Source organism: Neolamprologus brichardi, chromosome 16, assembly GCF_056152115.1.
Source record: "Neolamprologus brichardi isolate AB-2024 chromosome 16, ASM5615211v1, whole genome shotgun sequence".
Classification (NCBI taxonomy): domain Eukaryota; kingdom Metazoa; phylum Chordata; class Actinopteri; order Cichliformes; family Cichlidae; genus Neolamprologus; species Neolamprologus brichardi.
The window spans coordinates 34,174,726-34,196,582 of NC_142119.1; the positions used below are offsets into that span (position 1 = coordinate 34,174,726).

Sequence of the window (21,857 nt, forward strand, 5' to 3'; positions counted from 1 at the left end):
CGATCTAGTGCTGATTGCTCTGGCTTGGGTCATTCAAGTTCATCACTTTTGCAGGTGAATTTTTTGCAGGTGAATTTTTGCTCTGTTGATTGTTGTTGTTGTTGCTCAGCTGAACATCCATGATGTGAATCTCCTGTACCACCGCATCCCAAAGGTGCTCTGTTGGACTGACATCCAGTGACTGTGGAGGCCATTTGATTACTGTGATGTGATGTTCAACAAACCAGTTCTGAGATTTGATTTTTGTGATGTGGTGTGGGATAAGATGGATTTGCTCATCAGCAATACTCAGGCTGCAGCATTTAAACAATGCTCAGTTGGCAGTAAAGGACCCAAAGTGTGCCAAGAAAATAAATTTCTCACACTATTACACCACCAGCAGCCTGAACCTCTTATACAAGGCAGGACTGACCCATGCTTTCATGTTTATGTTCCGACCCTACTATCCTAATTTCGCAATTGTCCAATTTTGGTAATCCATATATATCATAACCTCAGTTTCCTGTTCTTAGCTGACAGCAGTGATACCTGGTGTGGTCTTCTGCCACTGTAGCCCATCTCCTACAAGGTTGAAAGCTGCTCTTCTGCACACCTTGGTTGTAATGAGCAGTTATGGAAGTTACTGTTGCTTTAAACCAGGGATCCCCAGTCTCAGTCCACGAGGGCCGGTGTCCCTGCAGGTTTTAGATGTGTCCTTGATCCATCACAGCTGATTTAAATGGATAAATTACCTTCTCAACGGCTGTATCCCAATTCAGGGTCTGCAGCCTTAAAGGCTGCGTTTTAAGGCCGATTACGTCACAGTGGCGCGCCGAAGGCTGTCCCAATTCAAAGGCTGCTCGAAATGCGGCCCTCAAATGCGTCCTTCATTTCCCTGAATTTTAAGGCTGTGGCAGTGTAGACGTCGTGGCCCAACATATCCCACAATTCATAGCGCGGCAGTCGGTGTGGATAATTTTGCTGCAGACGGCAGAAGCGGAGCGCCCAAAGAGTAAACTTTAAGTAAGTACTGAATATTATGCCACTTATTTATGTGCAAATGTTTAATAACGAAGAACATTAAAACATTACTGTTGGCCACATGTCGGCAAAGTTATGTGACATTAGTGATGTTTGTACTAACTTGGTTTTACAGCCTTTACGTTAAAATATACACCGTCCAATAGCTGAGCTTAATCAGAGAATGATCAAAGCTCGTGTAGAAACAAACAAACAAATGAACAAAAGATTTTCTCCTTCATTTCTGTCAAACAAAGCTGTATGAAACGTTTCCAGCTGTTAGTATCATGGTTGCTAGGCAACCTGGGCAGCGCGACGGAGGCTAGACCGTCCCATTTCACAAGCCTCACACTTCCGGCCTTAGCGGTCTTTGAGTACGCGGCCCTTGTGGACCGTTAAGGCTGCGTATTTTAAGGTTGCAGACCCTGAATTGGGATACAGCCAATGTGTCTTGAAGTTCTCCAGAGGCCTGGTAATGAGCTAATCATGTGATTCAGGTGTGTTGACCCAGGGTGAGATCTAAAACCTGCAGGGACAATGGCCCTCGTGGACTGAGATTGGGGACCCCTGCTTTAAACTGTCAGGATGTCGCTCTCTGACCTCAGAACCAAATCATTCAAAGTAATTTAGAAATGTTCTCCCCCGTTCTAATGCTCAGTTTGAACTTCAGTAGGTGGTCTTGACCATGTCTACATGCCTAAATGCTTTCAGAGTGTGTAAGACGACTGTGTGCATATTGAAAGTGAACAGATAAAATTTATACAATAGCAATAGTACAGTATCTTCCTTTTAATCAGCTGATGGCTTCCTGGATTATTTAAAGACAGACATTCCCGTCAACTGTATCATCTCTAAAGTTATTTTCACCCCCCCAAAAAGTACCTGATTATACGTTGAATACTGTTGTAACACTGTATCTAAGCCACATCAAACCACACAATTGGACTTTATTATTTTTCTGTTAAATTCTAATGTCCCTCAGGTCAAGTGCTGCATTTTTAGCTTGCTATCAGTAACAATTACTCGCATACACCTGATATTTACATATATGTCTGGCTGAAGGAATGAATGAAGAATGAATAGGTGTCTTGTTGTGACGTTTAACGATGTAGGGTGGTGCTACAATGTGACAACACATTCCAAGAGATCAGCAATCTATTCAAGGAAACCCTCTTGCAAGAAGTAGGTGAGACTTCGTAGAATAGTTGTGTATTTCCACAAATTTGTCATAAACAGGGCAGCAAATGGTTACACATCCACTATACTGCCATTATTAGTGAATGCAAGAACTTCCAAATCAGGTTACTGAACAACTAATTTCTTCCTAGTTGAACTCTTCAGCAGTCGGTTAATGTTTTAGGGCTTCATACACACTCAAAAAGCAGTGCACAACGTTCAAGATCCAACACTTTTAATTCCACAACATGAATCAAAATCTACAGTATTTTATCAACGTCCTTTGAGGAGGTCTGTCAATGTAAAAACTGAAAAAACCCCAACATGTACTCTTTAATCTACACATCAGTTTTAGGAGCATTTCTTTTTTTTTGGCATTCATCATCACTCATACAATCATTTCCTTCACACACATCAGACTAATAAATTAGAGCTATCTAGCATGTGGGACACATCTAAACAACACAAATGACCATCAACAATGAGTGGAAATATAACAGAACGTCACAGGTCCAGTCAGTTCTGCATTAGCGCTGTAGCACTCTGCACTGAGATGGATTTCACGTTGTACTCGTCCACCGTCATTCATTTTGTTGTCTTTAGCACTCTCTGTCTCTCTCTCCCATGCCCACCCTCCACACACACACACTTTTCTGGGTAAACTGTACACCGTGCAGTGAGTGTGACTTCTGAAAGTCAGTTTTTGTCAAGTTGTCAAACAGATAACTTACATTAGACCACAGATCCATGCAAACAACATAGGAGGGTTTGGTTCTTACTTACATGAGAAAAACTCAAAATACAGGAACATCCTAAGTTCCTCAGTTAATTAACTATTAAGCAAAAGAGCTTTTAAATTGTGACATTGTTCAAAAAGAAGATTTTTCAAAGTGCTTGTTTTCTTCATCCAGCAGTCCAAATCCCAAACAGAACAAGATAAATAACCTGGGAAAATTTAAATTGTTACTTTTTACTTCTATAGATTTAAACTATGTCTTGGTTATTTGTTAAACGTGGCTAGTTCAGTTTTCCAGAGTCTAAGGTGACCTTTACTGTACAGTCTAACCCTAACATCTGTTTGTTCTGGCAAAATACTGCTATAAAATCACTTTGTGGTTCTCAAAGTGAGGTCCAAGGACCTCTAGAGGTCACTGAGCTGAGGTCAGGGCACCACAGAATAATCATTAATTGGTCATTTATGCTATTAATGTTTTTCAACGGCTAAGAACAAAATGCAGATGGGTCTGTGGTCTAATGTTCATCTGTGGGGGGTGAGGTGGGGGGTGAGCAGGTCCCCTTTGAACCAGCAGATGGGGCTGAAGTTTCATCCTGTATCTTTAACATAAACATTGTGCATTAGTTCACAATACATGAACAAAACTAGATTCTCCCCCCCCCCCAGAGAAACTTTAGTGATTTAACGAGACAGTTAAAATGAGAAAAAGACTTTCAAAGAATTTCATCTCTAGTTTTGGGGAAAAGCAACATAATAAGGACCTTTTCCCACCTTCAGTTTGTAACCATACAAAACAATTCACTCAGACACTGACATACTACAGCACATTTATACACGAGTTTATACAGCTCAAATCTGATTTGTTTTTCTGGCGTCTTACACTTACGATTGTGGCAGTGGCATCAGCTGGTTAGAAACTAAATATATGGCACGTTATCTTTTTTTTTTTTTTAAACACCAAATATTTGTACAATATTTACATAAATAAATATGTTTTTTTTCTCTCTCTGTCAGTGCTCAGGATGAGGAGAAGCATGTGGGACTCCATTATGGATCCATTTAACTCAAAGGTTAGTTCCTCAGTGACAGCCAAGTTCAGTCAAAGGTTTGAGCTCAAGGGAAGCAGTTCTAGCTCACAGTTCTGATATATGTCCACAATCCCAGTCTGTGTTTGGATACTGGGAGATGTGGCTGTACACGAGTCCTCTTAAAAGCTCATATATGAGGCGGAACAGCTTTATGGTAGATCCCTGATGTCAGCCCGGTTCCAGTATGTCCAGTTAAAGCAGTACTGGCCTCACTGTACATGGAGGGGGGAGCGGTGGCTTTCTGTGGCCAACAGGGACAGCATCGAGCCACAAACCTCCTCCAGGACTCTAAAGTTTTTCCCGACCAAATCCAGACTCCTGAGGTGATGCCCACCACTAAGCACATGAAATATTTGAGCATGAAGACGGCGTAGTCCGGGCCTAGTCCCAAGCGCTGGCGTTCGGACGGGCAGAGGCAGGCCAAAGCTCGCTCCCAGCCGGGCCGGTAGTGCTGCTCATACACCAGGCAGGCCACCACAATAGTGGCGGGGACAGTGTACAGCACCGTAAAGAGCCCGATGCGAATCATCAGCCGCTCCAGTTTGTCCGTCTTGGTGCCACCTTGCTTGATGATGCTCCTGATGCGGAACAGAGAAACGAAGCCGGCGAGTAAGAAAAGCGATCCGGTGAAGAGGTAAACCACAAGAGGTGCGAGCACAAATCCCCTCAGGTTCTCCAGACTCTGGTTCCCCACATAGCAGATTCCAGCCACAGGGTCCCCGTCCACAGAGCTGAGAGCCAGCACCACGATGGTCTTGACGCTGGGGATGAGCCAAGCGGCGAGGTGGAAATACTGTGAGTATCCCGCGATGGCCTCGCTGCCCCACTTCATCCCTGCGGCCAGAAACCAGGTGAAGGACAGCACCACCCACCAGATGGAGCTGGCCATGCCGAAGAAGTAGACCAGCAAGAAGACGAGGGTGCAGAGAGCGGGGCCGTTGGTGTCGTAGAGGATGTGCAGGTGGTCGCCGCTGGCGCCACACGCCACTCGCTCGTGACCTGCCACCAGCCGGATGATGTAACCCAAGGAGACAAAGAGGTAGCAGGCAGCCAGGAAGATGATGGGCCTCTCCGGGTACTTGAAGCGTTCCATGTCAATGAGAAAGGTGGCAACGGTTGTCAAGGTGGAGATGAAGCACAGCACCGACCACAGTCCCACCCAGAAGCTAGTAAAGGCGTGCTCATCTGGCGAGAAGAAAGGCAGGTGGCAGGGCTGGGCGCAGTTGAGCTGCGGGCCAGTCTGGACCCGGCCATACAGGCTGTGAGACTCCCTCATGATGGGGATCAGCGGCTCTCTGCAGCGGCACTCCCTGTCGCACTGCGGAGGGCTCGGCGGTCTAGTCCTGCCCTTAGGGGTGGGCTTGGGGAACGGGGGAGCCAGGGTGGTGGTCTCGCTGCTGTTCTGGTCCATGCACAGGGTCTCGTCCCCTAGCTGTGGCAGCTGCTCACAGCTCATCCTCTCGGGCCACTCAAAGCCATACTGACTCATGAGAGGCGAGCAGCCCCGTTTGGCTCGTTCACACACCGAGCGGCAGGGCGGGAGCGGCTTGCGGTAGTCTGGCAGGCAGATTGGCGTGTACATGCTGCACAGGAAGAAGAGTAAGTCCGGAGAGCAGCGGATTCGGACCAGGGGCCAGAACTGGTGGACCTCCAGGCCCACCTCTTCCTGGGTGTCGTGGTTAAACTGATTGGGCATGTGGGTCAGGTTGTAACCAATGCCCCGACACATGGGCACAGTTATGGGCTCACACACCAGATCCTTAGAAGCACCTAATGTGAAGCCAGGGGAGTGGAGGAGCAGCAGCAGCAGCATTATGAGGGGCCACGGCATGAGTCTCACTGTAGATGCCATAAATAAATATTAAAATTCACAACGATTCATTTGGAGTCATTTAAGGAAGAAATCTAATACAAGAGTCCTTTTACTGCGTGGTCATCTCAGAAACCTGACTGAGAACTTTCTTCTTCTGGTGGATAAATCAGGACATAAACAGCCTCTTAATGGTTAAAGCATAAGCTGAAGTGTTGACGGTAAATCCAGTTGATCCTGCGAGCAGCTGTCAATCATTCACCAGAGCTCCTGCAATCATTACGGAGAAAGTTCATCTCCGGCTGTCACGTTCCACTAAATTTAACGACCCTCTAACATTTTGTTGTTGTTGTCGTTTTTTTGTTTTTGTTTTTACACCGTTTCCTTCCTATAATTCACAGACGCCAGAAAAAGTGGCATCATGAGGTAGAAAATGTCCGTGACAACGTGAACAAACAGAGCAAAGAGCGGTTCTCCGGTGTACGACAAACGTGTGGCTGTCTCCAGCGTCCAGCGCACGAAGCTCGGTGCGTAAAATCCACTTGTCGTGTCCTCTCGGGCTGGTTTATTCCGTCAGCAGCATTATTTTCAAACTTTTAAAAGTGTCCCCTCTGCCGCACCTGTTGCACTTCTCTCGGAGGGAAAACGAAATAAAACACGAGAATAATCCGCAAGTGTTCTTCAGGGTAAAAACTTATTAGTGCAGCAGCGCGTGTCAGCCTCGCGCACTGAGCCCGAGGACGGAATAAAGTCCGTTTGAAACTGCAGCACCTCCTCACCGCGCCGAGGGTCTGCTGCATTCAAAGCTGTCGGAAATGTCACAATTCCCCCGTGAACACACCTTTCGAGTTTCTTCTTACTTGAAATGAAACAAAATCGGGTATTTCTGCCAAGCAAAGTCAGTACGGTGTCCGGTTTTTATTACAGAAATGTGTTTTCGATTTTTATACATTTTTATGTGTATAAAGTACTCAATTTAATAAAAACAAATACAAAATGAAAGAAGAAAAATAAGATTAGGTGAAGTAGCTGCTACACACTGATTCTCGATACTGAATGGACTATTTTAAGGTTTTTTGTCGCCTGTCTATTATTATGCACTTAAAAAACGTTCTTCTTGGCCAGGTTTTTATAATGAGGCAAAAACCTGTATTTCAGTGCTTTGTTTGGTCTCTAGTAAAACCCTAAAAGCACTCAGCTTTTCTTTTACAAATGAAAACTTTCTTTAAATAAAGAAAACGCACACGTTGACTTTATTTACGTATTTATTTATTAGTAAAATGTGAACTCCTTTATTTGTGTTTCCTTTTGTAGCGCAGCTCAACAAAGCCCCTGTGCGGTTAGAGCGCATGTTTGGGATTGTCCCCAGTATCGAGCAGCACGTGAACGCATCAGTGAGTCATATTTATGACTTCCTGCATTAGGGGCTGGAGTTTACCGGGAGAGCTTGAAGGTATCAGATGATGGATAAGGTCTCTCCACCCACTCACACCTCCACCACAGGACCACACACACACGCACTAAACTGACTTCTCCATTCATTTTCAGTAAAGCAGACAAGTGCATTATAATCCACGAGGTTCATGCTTTTTCATTATTATTATTAATTATTATTATTATTATTATTGAATGCTCCTCCGTTTTGTTGACTTTGTTGTCATTCATTGCTTGTTTTTTCCTGACAAAACTAATTCTTGATATCTTTTTAATAAATATAAGTAAACTTTATATTTATTGTTGCTGTCAGTGACTTCTGTTTAGTCATTCTGTTTCCATTTATCAGAACTCACAGTTACACATAATGTATTTAATATCATATGGCAATAAGAAAAACAAAACAGACACCAGGTTATATTAAATAAATGATGAAATTCTCATTAATAGTTTGGCTTTTTGATGGTTTAGCATCCATTAAACTGTTTACACATCTAACTGTTATTGTTTGGAGTTGAGCATGCCATTTTTTTTTTTTTTTTTTTGTCTTGTTCTTTGTTACATATAATTATTTTTTGTTGTTCAGGTGTAATAACAGGTGTTTTGTTTACGGCCTGTTGTTCACTCATTGCTGGGTCTACTTATGCTGAACATGCCATTAACTGTAAATGATGCACCGAAACAAGAACAACAAGAATTTACTGATCATTATTATTATTCATTTATTTTACCATGTTACAATGGACCCATATTTACCTTCCTCCCTGCCGCCATACCAAGGTGAAATTTACCCTAAAAGGACTTTTCAGTCTGCACAGCTTACAATACCCGGCAACAGTGTTTAGTGTAGCAGTGTGTTTCAGTATTTCTTTCCATTAATCAAAGAACAAAAATCAGTATATGAGACAGTTTTCAAGGTGTATCTAGGGATGGATGCTTTAATTGCCTCCATACAAAGCTAATGAAGGTTAGGAGAGTGGAGGTGTCCTCTGCCGTGTGAGTTAAACAAAGTCTGCTTTATTTGGAGTTAATGAAATTAGAAGCCTTTTCTTGTCAAATAGACCAAATTGAATCACTGACCTGTTTAAACTCCAACGCCGACTGATGTTCAGGTCTCCTCACATGGCAGCACTGGGCCTTGATTAGATCTCAGAAATCATGTTGACGGAGATTTGCATGAACCTTGCATCCACGATGCACTGATCAGAGCAGACACATGAAGAATGATGTAAATGGTGCAAGTATAAAGGACACTGTTTGGAAGAAAAAATAAACACTATTAAAGATTTTTTTTAAAGTTGTTATATTGTTACAGAGTTGTTACAGTATGTTTGGATCTTTTTCAGTCTTTTAATATAAATAACAATTTAATCTATATTTGAAATAAAAAAATAATAATTTTTTAGTGAACCTATTGCCAGAATTTTTGTTAATTCTAACTTTCAAATATCAGTTCCTCATATTTGAAAGTTAAAACAAAGCAGAGCAGTTTTACTGAAGCTGACAGCAACAATGTAAGTTCTACTTTAAAAGGGGAAAACTCTGTGCGCCTGTTTAAGCAAGATAGTGAATCTAAACTGGGATCCGACTTCATCGTGGAGTACTGGAGTTTTTTTGAAACCTGGAGTTATGGACAGGTTTCATTGGTTATCAGAGCAGCATGCGTGTGGGTGTGTAAGGGAGTGTAGGTTGCCAGCTAAGGTCTGAGAAATGCTCGCAATGAACGCACTGATATCTAAATGAAGTGGTAAAAAAAAAATCAGTTGTGCTCAATAGCAGATCTCCTAACGCTGCTCTCTCTCTGTAGCCACACTGTACAAAGGTCACAGCTCTGGCTGGGGGACAAAGGTTTCCAAAGGTGTGTTTGTGTGTGTTTTTATGTGTGTGTGTGCGTGTGTGTGTGTGTGTGTGCGTGTTCAGCATATCAGCTGAGACGAGTCTTTCTGATTTACCCCTCCTCGGCTCACACTGATAGATTAAAGCAAACAATGAGGAGTTCATATGTAAAGCTGGGAAGGCATCAATCTGTCATGTATACCAAAGCACACACACAGACACACAAACATATGCATGTGATTACTTGTGCCAGTTGTGTTTGCCTACGATTTAAGGGAGAACACACGGAGACGTGACCTGCATCACTAGATGTTCAGGTAACCACAACACACGCACGCACATCTGTACCTGTTTCACCTGTGAGGACTTTCAGTGACATAATGAATTATATATTACAGTGTCTTGCCTTAAGACAGTTTTAAGGAGGATTTATCTGTGATTGAGGTGTGCTTCCCACAGCCGGCTGAAGAATTTCTGTCCACAAGACAAAATTAATGTCTATTTAAGTGACTGCAATGAGGATCTCTAAGGTTGCTGTTCGATGCCATGGATTCAAAGCAGTACTTCATATGTTGCTTAGCTTGGCTTTGTATTCCTTATCCACAGTTTTCAAAGTAACCAGTGTTTTCCAAAAACTTATCCAATAACTGAGCTGTATGGGCAGTTCTGTATGATGAACAGCTAAAGTGAGGGAAACGATTCTTTGATCATCTGCTTAAAGTTTGCTCCCTTATAAAGAAATTCTCTAACAATCCTCTAATAAGTATTTGATTGGCTATGTGCACATGTGGCACACAGATTACAATCAGTCAGTCAGTTGATCAATTGAACATACTCCAGATCAAAATTCTTTTGTGTATAAAACACACCTGTCCACAGAGCCAACTTCTTCCACTGAAGAATCTCTCCACCACCATTGGCAAGATCAGAGAGCTGTCAAAGGATGTCGGGGACAAGATCGTAGATCTGTACAAGGCTGGAAGGAGCTACGAGACCATCAGCAAGAAGCTCGATGAGAAAGGGACAACTGTCAGTGGGATTATTCAGAAATGGAAGAAATGTAAAATGACCATCAATGCAAGATCTTGGCCCATGGGGTGAGGATGATCATGAGAAAGGTGGTGGTACCACAGTCACCAAGAACACCACCGGTAACACTCTCATTAATGGCACCATCAACTACTAAGTCATGTTTTGCTTGGGAATCAAATGCTTTCACTCAGTAACATGTAAATCAATTTATATTTTTTATGTAATGAGTTCTTTATGGATGTTTGGTTGATGTTCTCCATTAAAACGAAACAAGCATAAAAACAGGGGGTTCATTTCTTTCTAAGTGTACAAACTTCAGCAGGGAAAATGATGATTTTCCCAACTGTATGATCTATACTTGGTGCAGGGACCGAGCCTCAGGTCCCAGGAAATGTGACAGTGGGTGGGTTAGTGGTGTGTTCAAGGAAGTATAAAAGGTGTTAAAGCCTTTACCCATGTTCTCACTTTCTTCATCTTCTTTTGTTTAGCAACAACAGGATCAGCTGATCATCGATTGATGTCAACTTTTTTTCTCAATGTAATTTTTCTGAAAACTATCGTTTTTTGTTGCATAAATGCAATGCTTTTGATATAGATATATATATATATATATATATATATATATATATATATATATATATGTAGATATAGATATATGACAAGTTTCCATCAGAAAAATATGGAATTTCGTGACATTTTTTTGCAACACAGTTGGCGTGTAAAGACCTTTAAGCTAAAAACCTATGATAGCTAATCTGTTTTGGTTTTTTTTGCTAATTCTTGTCTACAAATGTCACTTGCCAAGGACTGTAGCCTTTGTGCATTTAATGATTAATTGGCTGTCTGCCTGTCCATGAATATAACCAACAATCAGTCCAATGTTTTTGTATGAACAGCAACAAGAACAAAATAACACAATCACCAGATTCATGGCGAGCCAGCGAGCTAACTGCTGTTATGTCTCTGTTACACAAGACGCAGATGCATTTTTGACATAATCTTTAATATGTCGACCATTAATTTGGTTTATATTTGGTTTATTATCTTTAAAGAAAGAAAGTCTATTGTTCTGTAAAATCTGCAAGTAGCTTGCACTTCATACCTCATATACACAATTTTCAAACTATTTTATCCAACTCCTTGTTTCCCCAAATCTTTAGAATTAGTTGGAAATTGCAAAGCTAGTGAATAATCCACATAACAGACCTTATAGAATAAGTTGCAATCAGCTGGAATTGTCTTTCAAAACCAATTCCCCAACAGTTTGGCAGCTCATGAAACCTCTTCTGCCTGGCTTGTCGCTGGTTTGTTGAAGACTTCTGTGAATCTCTGTTTAGAAGGTTGTTTTGTGCTTAATTGCGTTCAATAAAAAAAACAACAAAAAAAACCATCTCATTAAGGATTTAAGTAGAAAACAGTGGATCTACCCTTTAACCTTGGTAAAAGCACACTGACAATCAGCAGGGCTGAGGCCTGCTGAAAGCGTCGATGTGGCCAAACGAGCGTCTGAACAACCAGGTCACTGGGAACACTGGGGCCCTGCCAGCTTTTGTGTAGCGGCTCGATAAATGTCGGGGGGGGGGGGGGGGGGGGGGGGGGGGGGGTACTGTGTATGTGTGCGTGTCAAAGCCATGCACTCTCCACTCATGTTGGGAGAGCAGAGGCCCGGTCCTTCCTCCTCTGTGACCGTTGTCCACATTCCCCCTCCTCCTCCTCTCTTTTTCTTTCCTCGTCCTCTTTTCCTCCTTAAACTGTCTTTTGTTTTCATTTTCGTTGGCATTTCTGCTCCGTCGTTGTTCAGTCCACTAAATGAGTCTTGACTGGCTCGCAGGCCACTGGAGAAGCACAAAGGACTTCGTTCTACTCGCTACAGTTGATCCATTGTGGGCGTCCTACAATGCACTAATTGGCGATGACAATTAAGCACGGTCGACACTCAGCTTCAATTTGCCCACTGCTCGACATACATCAGAGGCAAATGAGTCAGCCTCTGAGCTCCCCGCTCTCTCACACAATATCCATGTTCACTCTAGCAGGTTTACATGCACCTTTATTCACATGGATCTTGTTTTCTCTCAGCTCAGCTTGAGGCTGAGCTCATAATCTGATCATCGGCTGCAAACTGACACGTTATAATTTTTCACCTCAGCAAACTGTGAATTCATTTGGAAATTGTTCACGTCACACGGCGCTTTTTGGCACATGGAGATGATCCATGTGTCACAATCTGTGAATCTTGTGCTCTCATTAAACTATTGCTCTGTAAAAGGAGTTTTATCTCCTGAGACTTTGGACGAAGTACTCAAATGTGGTACTAAACATAAAGAGATGGACATGAGCAACATCATGCAGGCTGTGACATTTAAATTGTTCTCAGTTGATAATGAGGTGGCCAAAGTGCCCCAAGAAAATATCCCCTACACCAACAGCGTCAGCAGCATCAGTCTGAACTGATGATACAAAGCAGGATTGATCCACGCGATCATGCTGTTTATGCTAAATTCTGACTCTACCGTCTGAATGCTTCAACAGAAATCAAGACTTGTCAGACAACAGTTTTTCCAGTGTTCTGATTTCCAGTTTTGCAACCTCAGTTTCCCATTCTTAGCTGACAGGAATGGTACCTGATGTGGTCTTGAAAGTTTAGAAATGCTCTTCTGCACACCTTGGTTGTAATGAGAGGTTGCAGGAGTTACTTTTGTCTTCCTATCAGCAGCAGGACTGTTACCCCTCTGACCTCAGGTATCCACAAGGCATTTTTCACCCAGAGAACTGCTGATCACTGATTATTTCCTCTTTTTTGAATCACTCTCTGTAACTCTAGTTCTCCGAAGAACCCCAAAGTTCCCCACAATTTTTACTTTTTGTATCATGACTATATTTTAATGCAAAATTAAACTACACATGAGTAGCAAGAGTATTTCTACTACATGGTTCAATTCAATTCAATTCAATTTTATTTATATAGCGCCAAATCACAACAAAAATCGCCTCAAGGCGCCTCATGTGTAAAATATTTTCCCAAAAGACAAGGACACAGGCAACAGGTAATACTGAACTAAATGTAAAACCTCAACCTTTTTCATTTTTACCTAAACCGTGTGCACAAAACTCTGGAGGGATCTAAATGCTAACGTAGAACCAGTCAGGACGTCTGCTACTGCTGTTTGCTTGTTTTTTTTATGGGAGATCATTTTCAGGCTTTAAGTAGCACCATTATACCAACATTTCACATTCTAGACATTGTTTTAAGTGTATTTGACCAAAAATTTGACTGAAAATTCACATGCAAGCTTTTTTTCAAGGCTATGGTATTTGCCCGCAAACAATACCTTTCAGCTAGCTAAAACAATTATGCTATCAGCGAGCAACATGGCTAATGCCTTTCACACAGCTTTGTCTCAACTCCAAAGAGCCACAGAAGTAAAAGCTAATAATAATAATTGAAACAATCTTTGAAAAAATGACTTACCAAGCATGGCAAACAACTCAAATATGTAGAGCAAAATGTTCTGAAACGGCTTCACTTCAGCTTTGATTGGAGCCGTGCTGGGGGCGGAGTCTGTGAATTTACTCTATTGGTCTCATAGCCCCTGTAGGAGTTCAGAGTTAAGAGGTCAAGAGTTAATGTTTCCATTGTAACACCTCCAGATTTGACATAGAAACACTCATTTTTAACACTCAATTTTAACTACTATCATTTTACACCTCAGAGTTACATTAAAAGAATGTGACTCTACTTAGAGTAAAATTAACTCTACTTTTGCAAGAAGACTACTAACACCAAAACATTTAACACTTTTGAATTTGCTGTGTGGATACAGAGAAAAAACCCAACAATCATATGACCCCCTATGAGCAGCACTTTGGTGACAGTGGGAAGGAAAAACTCCTTTTTAACAGGAAGAAACCTCCAGCAGAACCAGGCTCAGGGAGGGGCGGGGCCATCTGCTGTGATTGGTTGGGGAGAGAGAAGGAAGACAGGATAAAGACATGCTGTGGAAGAGAGACAGAGATTAATAACAGATATGATTCAATGCAGAGAGGTCTGTTAACACATAGTGAGTGAGAAAGGTGACTGGAAAGGAAAAACTCAATGCATCATGGGATATACACTGTACTGTACACAAAATATTAGCAATCCTTAATGCAGTGAAACCCAAACAATTTCTCAACATGCACTCAAAACACTTTCACTGTTGAGAAGTTTGTCTTTATTGGCATCAGTGGCTAGCAGACAAATCTGAACAAAATCCAACAGCAGGAAGGGCTGATTAAATAAGACAGAAAAAAAAGTTCAACTCCCTGTATTTGCATCAGAATTTGGATGTGAAAACAAGGATAAACAAGGACAATAAAAAAACTTAAAAGTGCAAAAGATTTTCAGTCCAGCTACTGTGCTTAAATACTGTACAATATATTATTCTCTAAGACAATACTGCAATGATCACCCTGTGCCTGAAACATAAGCAACATTTCAAGTCAAGTACCAAAAAAACAAAACAAAACAAAACTTCCTTAAAATTTCAACTTAGGCTTGAGCTGGAGGTTACTAGGATAACACTGCAGTCATGTAAAGAAATAAAAAAGCAGCTGGGACAAAAGACATAAGAGATTTGCAGATGTTGCAATATTATTTAAAAATCAAATAAACATAAACCTGCACTTCCAGGTTGCAGTGAAACAACAGCATAAAATTAGCAAGTAATTTAATACATTTCTCCAAGTACACAATCAAGTAACTTTAGCTACATAGCGGCAAATTGTAGGGCCCAGCAGGTATTTGTCTTATATGGGTTTTCTTTCCATAAATTAGGTTTCTGCTCTTTAAAAATGCATCATTAGACTGGAGCAACAGAACTAAATGTCCCTTTTACCTTTTAAAAAATAGTTATGGTTGTACTTTCTATTATAGATCAGTAAAAATATGGTAAAAGTGAGGTAACAAGTTGGAAATGAGGAGATAAAAAAATTATAATTTATTAATTATATTATAATTATAACACATAATTATCTTGTATCAACAACTATAAAGAGCTGAGTAATATTACACTGACATTTATGCAGATGGGTAATAACAGGCCATATGCCTATGAAGCAAAACCAAAACTAATCATAGTAATATGTTGATAAAAAAATAACCTGCTAGCAACAAAACAGGAATATCTGCATTCAAATTTTTATACACTGACTTGCAGAAACTGGTAGTAACCTCATAATAAGGTAATATTGGTTGATGTTTTATATTTTAGAATACTATTATCATATTATAATACTAGAATTAATTCTGCGTTATGTCAGAAACAACAAGCAGAAAAACATCTGGCTCTTAATTGATATTAATGTCACTATTATCATTTTGTTTGGGGCAGATGAGGACAGGCATAACTTTTGGACAGATTCTAACTCTGTTTATGCAAACATGTCTTTGAAGACCTCGTCTGCATTTGCGTCAATTTGCATATTGGCTTAAGTCTTCAGGATGTTTACACACCTCTTGCTGTGTTTTATATATTTATTCAGATGACTTCACTTGTACAAATAGAGAAGCGAGCATCACCCGGAGGCTATACTTGTGCTCTGAGCTATTTAAGATGACAATAACTAATGTTTAGCATGCATAATGTTTACTGTGTTCGCAATCTTAGTTCATAGTGTGCATAGTATAGAAATGTTTGATAATTAGGTCTAAACAAGTAACTACACAAATGCATATTCCACCCATATTTCACTCAGATTCACAGATATAGGCTAATGATAGCATTACAGTACCGGTAACATCATAAATATCAGCGTTGATACAAGATAATTACTTTGTAATTAAGTGGTAATAACTTGTAATTGTGCCATTATTAGCTTTTGTTTCTTGCTGCCCCACTATTACTACATTGTTACCAACGGTAATATAAAGTACTACGGTAATTAGTATCCAGTTTTTACAGGTAATTGTTTGAATTCAACTTTTACTAATATATTTATTATTGTCTTTGAAACAATTGTAGCCAATTCACTTAGTAAGTCGGCCAAAAGTAAATGCATGTCTCTTGCTTCACACAGGTTCTAATTTTTCAACCCACTTTACCCACACACAGCTCAGTCGATTATACTTGTATGAAATTGTGGCTGACACAGACTCACAAATACTGGTTAGTTAGATGTAGCCTCATTTCTTCAGTCATTTTCTTCTTTGAGTCCTTTTTCTACTGTTGCACTTTTGCTTGTGAAATTAATATTTTGGGGATAACGCCCCAAATTTTTTTGTATATTGTGCAAAAATCATAATATCAAGTCTGTACTTTGTGTGTCTAACTTTGTAAGCTGCCTGTTTCTACACACAGAAAACCTATAACGCCTTTCACTTCTATAATTTATGCATCATTGGTGCTTTGTGTGCTTATTCAGTTGATGGTTTATGGAATTTAAAAGAAAAAAAGGCTTTCAATCTTTTGCTTTTTGCAGTGTGAAATGTTTTAGTGGCATGAAATCAGATTTTGTGGGTCATGTGTAGACTTGTAAAAATAGCCATAGTCTGAAAACAAACAAACAAACAAAAACTCTACAATCTGGCAATCTGTAACAGGAATATAATCCCTAAATCGACATATTTTGATCCTCTGAGTTGAAGCTGTTTGTTGGGGCCAGGGTGAGGTTTGATTATGCTCGTTATGCAACTGGAAACAGATGAGCTAACTTTGTGTGGTGGGCTGGATTTGGACTTGATTACACGTGATTTATTCCCCAAAACTCTGATCTGTGTGATAAACAGTTAAATGATCTTTGACCTCTGCTGGGCTCCAAAGTACAAAAACAGCATGAGTTCACAGTCAAAAAGTGTAATAATAATAATAAAAAACGTCATTAAACAAAACAAAAACAAATGTTTTTTATGCAGCAGGCACGATCAATCGACAACTTAAACACTGCTTTTAATATCACCCGACATGACTTCAGTTATGACCATTAAAACAAACAAATATAAATAAGTAAAATAAATAAAAATGATTTAATTTCAGCTCAAACACCTATTTAGTTTCAATGCGCAGCATCCTGAGTGCTTCACAAACACGTAGAACTGTCACTGATCTCACAAAAACACATATTCCTGAATCAAACCGGAGCTGAAGTTTGTCACATTTCAACATTGATGTAATTTTATGGCTCAAACAAGCTGATGAAGAGGAGGTTAAGAAAGGACAGATGGGAAAAAGTCTGCACTGAGATTTCAGCTTGTTAGGAGGAAAAACAAAAGACAAAAAACAAAACATATTACATATTTTGGCATATTGAACTTTAAAGCTGCAGTCCTTGAGTCTTAAGATGTTGAGAAATCCAATATTTCCTGGTTTGCAATATATTTGAAATCTGATTTTATAGCAGTGCCTAAAAACAAAGAGAGTGCAGCTTTCATCGATCACTACAGGCAGACTTTACTATCGTTCACTGATTGGAGCAGTTTCCTATTTTATGTAGAAAAAATAAAAGCTTACTGTATCTAACATTTCACTCTACACCAAACCAGAAAAAAATAGCAGGATTTAATTATTTACTCTTAAACCAGCAAAGAAGACAGACAATTAATTTGATTAATTTCCTTTCATTATTATATTCTTAAAACTTGATGTAAACACAGCTCGTTCAGCGCTGTAAAGAACATGTTCCCAGACCTTTACACATCTGAGCTGTGGATTATAAAGGCCATCTAGGTTGCATAGAGATACTAAAACGCTAAAGCTGCTATCATGCTTGATAGATTCTGCATGAATAAAGCACAACAGGAAGTAGAATGACACAGGAGGGGGAAAAGGCAACAATAAACGATTAAGTTACAGTTTATATTATTGCCCCTTTTGTTATTTTACAGTCAGAGTGATGGAGGGAAGAAAACGTGTCCAAGCACACTGACAGAGTCTGCACAAAAGAAACACCGATCACACGAGTGAGTGAAAATCCACACGTTAAATAACTTATAAGTAGGAGAGAGGAAGGATTTTTATACTTTCATACACATTATTTTTTTTGTTTCTTCAGAACAGCAGCAGCTGTGGTCAGTTTGGATTTAGTCAGACTGTAAATGTCATTGCAGACACGTCGCCACAGTTAAAAAAACAAACAAACTAAAACACTGCTCATTAAAACAGCCCTGCAGCAGAATCCACTGTCCTGGGTTTGTCCACGTGCTCCAAATGCTGTCAGAGTTATCGCACAACGTTGCAGGACAATGGGCTTATCACAGACAGTAATCTACAGTAAAAATATTCTAAATAATACAAATATTAGCTGATTTAGTAAATTAATACTGTCATTACGAGACGAGCTGAGAACATTTGAGAAAAAATAATCTGTCACTTACAGAAACTCTGTTCAGGGACTTTGAGCATCTCGACAACAATTTGTGGCACTATTGTGAAATCTGGTCTCATGATTTTTATGAGCCACTCTGCGTCAGCGCACCTGTGCTTTCAGAGAAGATGTGATTTTAGCAATATTATAGGAAATCTGCTCTTATGTGGGTAAATCAGCTGATTGTGCTGCAGGACTGTTTTGAGAAGTTTTCCTCCAGGCACTCTTTTTGTGTAAAAACAGCTTATTTTAATCAGTCCTGCACTCGTCATTAAAACACACTTTTCTAAATCCTATTACAAAGGACACTGTTTGTATGCTTCCTTCACTCTAGCATGTTCTGAAAGTGATCTCAGGTTCAGTCTTGATTGCAGACTGAGGAGTGTGGAGTTTTAGACCAAATAGCTTCTGTTAAAATGTTTTTTTTTTCTTGTCAGTGGTCAATAAGAACATGGAAAAAAATACAGCTTATAAAATGTGTTTCACTTTTAAAATTAATAAACTGATACCTTACCCTTTAATATTTGACTGCTGACATAAATATCGCTGACATGAATACATGTCTCTTTCTCTCTGAAAGGAAAAATGGTGAAAAAAGGGTTTGAAGTTTTGAGAGCTCTATCACTTTAACATGAGTTGACGCATTTCCATTACACACAGATCTGTTTTCAGTTATTCTCTATTTTAGGCTACGTCCACACGTACCCGGGTATTTTTGAAAACGCAGATTTTTCTATGCGTTTGCACCTTTCGTCCACACGTAAACGGCGTTTTCGGTCACTGAAAACGGAGATTTTCTAAAACTCCGTTTTTGCATTTACGTGTGGACGACAAAAACGGAGAAAACGCAGCGTCAAAGGTGTGCGCCTTTTTTGACGTCACACTGTGCGCCACGTTATTGTTTCGGTGAAATGAATTTCTACAATACTGTTACTGTTAATTGTTCTCTCTGCAGTGTTTAAATGCTTACATATACACACACAGTTACTGTCCCTCCACACATACAACTCGTTCTGCTTCTATGCCCCAGCTTTGTTTACTATTTCCCACCGAGGCTTCTAGACTTCTGATTGGCCAACATTTCTGCACGGTTAGGAATATATCGCCACCTGCTGCTTTGGCATGTTCCTAGCAGCGTTTTCCTTCATTTCTGCCTTTACGTGTGGACGGGATTATTTTTTAAAACGAAAATGGAAAATCTCCGTTTTCAAAAATACCCGTGTGGACGTAGCTTTAGTCTGTAAACAAAGACAAAAACATTGCATGGTCTCAGAGGAGGGGGGCTTTCAAAATTTGCTTATTTCACCCAAAAGAGAGCAGCAAATTTAATGTTTTTTTACACATCCATTGCCGAGATTGTATACTAGTCTTCTGCCTACTGACTACTCATTTTATTGTTAAACTTAAGCTGGACTTTGAGAGCAGGCGGCTACAATCCACAACATTATTTTTAAGCTTGAATTCCTCCAGTTGATCAGCTTTGATTATGCAGGTCTAACTCCTGCAGTTGGAAAAATGTAAAAGGTAGGAATGAGGAGTGAGGAGGAGATGGGATAAGGATAATCAGAGGATAATCTGTTTGTGCTGGACTACAAAATGCAAGTAGTTTGATCTGTAGAGCCTGACTCAGCAGTTATTCAGTTGGTTTTCTTCCTGCTCTTTACAGCAAACCAAAGGGTGCTCGGCTCAGGCGTGTGCGTTGGCAGGTCCACACACAAAAACACAAACCTGCAACAAAGTGCTCCAAGTCCACTCCCTGGTCACTGCTCCCACAAGGTCCATCCTGCAGACACACACAAATCAGAGAAACAGGCCCTTGTTGTCCAGGGTGATGGCTGGGCGGCGGTGCCCTGTTTGTTATGGCTCCTGCGGATATTTGTCTCAGGTGTCTTGGTAGGGCACGTGGAAACAGCCTGGGCTGTCGTCATCAGGTGACCAGAAGGACGATGGCCTCTTGTGGTGGAGTTCCCGGCGAACGCAGCGAGGACACGGCTGTGCTTTCTGTCGACACTCGGCGTGGAAAACGGCGCCGCAGCTGTCACACCTACAAACACAAAGACACACGTCGGTCAAGTTTCACCAGCTGTACAAGGACACTATCAGAGAGTCAGATTCAGACTCCATACCAACTGCCATGCATGAGGCGTCATTTGCAGGACTGAGTGGCGAATTATGTGAGGAAGGAGTGGATGGTGACTGTGTGGTGAGATTATGAGATTAGGTCTTTATGGTGCATACATGTGGCATGACCTTATGCTTTGGCAGTTCAGGGTAAGGCTAAGTAAACATATTTGAGAATGTATCATTTCTATCTACTAATGCATTGCATGAATCTGACTTCTCAATATATTTATTATACTCAGATTACTGGTGCAATCCAATTTCATTCCCTTTCTCAAATAAGCCACCTGAGCTGCTCCTTCTACCTTGAAACCAGCTTTCTTCTGATTTGCTAACCCTTGAAAACAGAAGGTTTGAACTGCAGGTGGGTGTGGCTTTTGTGCTCAATGACATCATGCAGAGCTGGGAGTTGAAAAAAGTTTTAAATATAGTGTTTAAGGTAGTCTGAATTTACCAAGTGTCCAAAACTATAACAGAATTTTTGTAATTAAAAATAATCTTTTTAAAATTAAGCAAATCAGCCGCAAGTGTTTGTTATACCAGTGAAAGTGGCATCAGGGCTCGCACCTAAATTTTGGTTAGAAAGGAAACAACCAAACTTCCAAAGAAGTCTAACACTTTTGCTACTAGTGATTAATAAGTGATACTGAGAAGCGCATATAGATTTGATAATGGGTCTTAAGTTACCTGCTGATTACACTGATCTGGTGAGTCAAGAAATACGAGTGTCTGGTTAACCAAAGTGTCCAGGCCAACAAGCTCTTTCCTGTTTCCTTTGGCATTTTTATACGTTTTCCCAATGACTTTAAGCTCCAAATAAATCGATAACTATAAACTGATAAAATACAGTTTCCAAACTGTTAAGTGAAATGCATATAGCGATATTCCATAATATGATTCACTGTTAAAACCACAAAGACTGTAATCTGATAGCAATACATTGGAACTGTCCATGAAGTAGGATAGGCAATTAACGCCCAGTTATTGCTCATTTCCTGCATCTTCTGAGTATGTGTAACTAAGTCAACAGCTCAGAAAATCTTTACAGCTCTGTTCCAGTAAGGAGAGCAGATATGACTGTTATCAGTTAACACTTCTCAAGTCATAAAACACAGCTCAACAAGTAGGGTGTGTGTACGTCCAGAGCTCACAGTCTTTCAACTATTGGTCCTGATCAGCTCTTATCTCTGTGATATCTGTCACTCTGAATTTCAGTGATGGGGACGAGGTTCTGGACACTGTCGTGACAATCCCTGCACCCAAGACACACACATACACACACACG

General features: G+C 40.4%; 2 protein-coding genes across 2 annotated transcripts in view; both read right to left on the reverse strand.

The window, feature by feature from the left end:
- Positions 1-2,393: 2,393 nt before the first annotated feature.
- On the reverse strand, positions 2,394-6,539 carry fzd5 (frizzled class receptor 5). Its single transcript, XM_006799152.3, has one exon. It carries the CDS (start codon positions 5,849-5,851, stop codon positions 4,127-4,129), a length of 1,725 nt encoding a protein of 574 aa, XP_006799215.1. The 5' UTR covers positions 5,852-6,539; the 3' UTR covers positions 2,394-4,126.
- Positions 6,540-14,311: 7,772 nt separating this feature from the next.
- plekhm3 (pleckstrin homology domain containing M3) overlaps positions 14,312-21,857 on the reverse strand; it is a 56,162-nt gene continuing 48,616 nt past the window's right edge. The window contains exon 8 of the mRNA XM_087829720.1: positions 14,312-20,495. Within this exon, the coding sequence (XP_087685846.1) occupies positions 20,333-20,495 (163 nt within the window). The 3' untranslated portion in view covers positions 14,312-20,332. The remainder of the gene's footprint in view (positions 20,496-21,857) is intronic.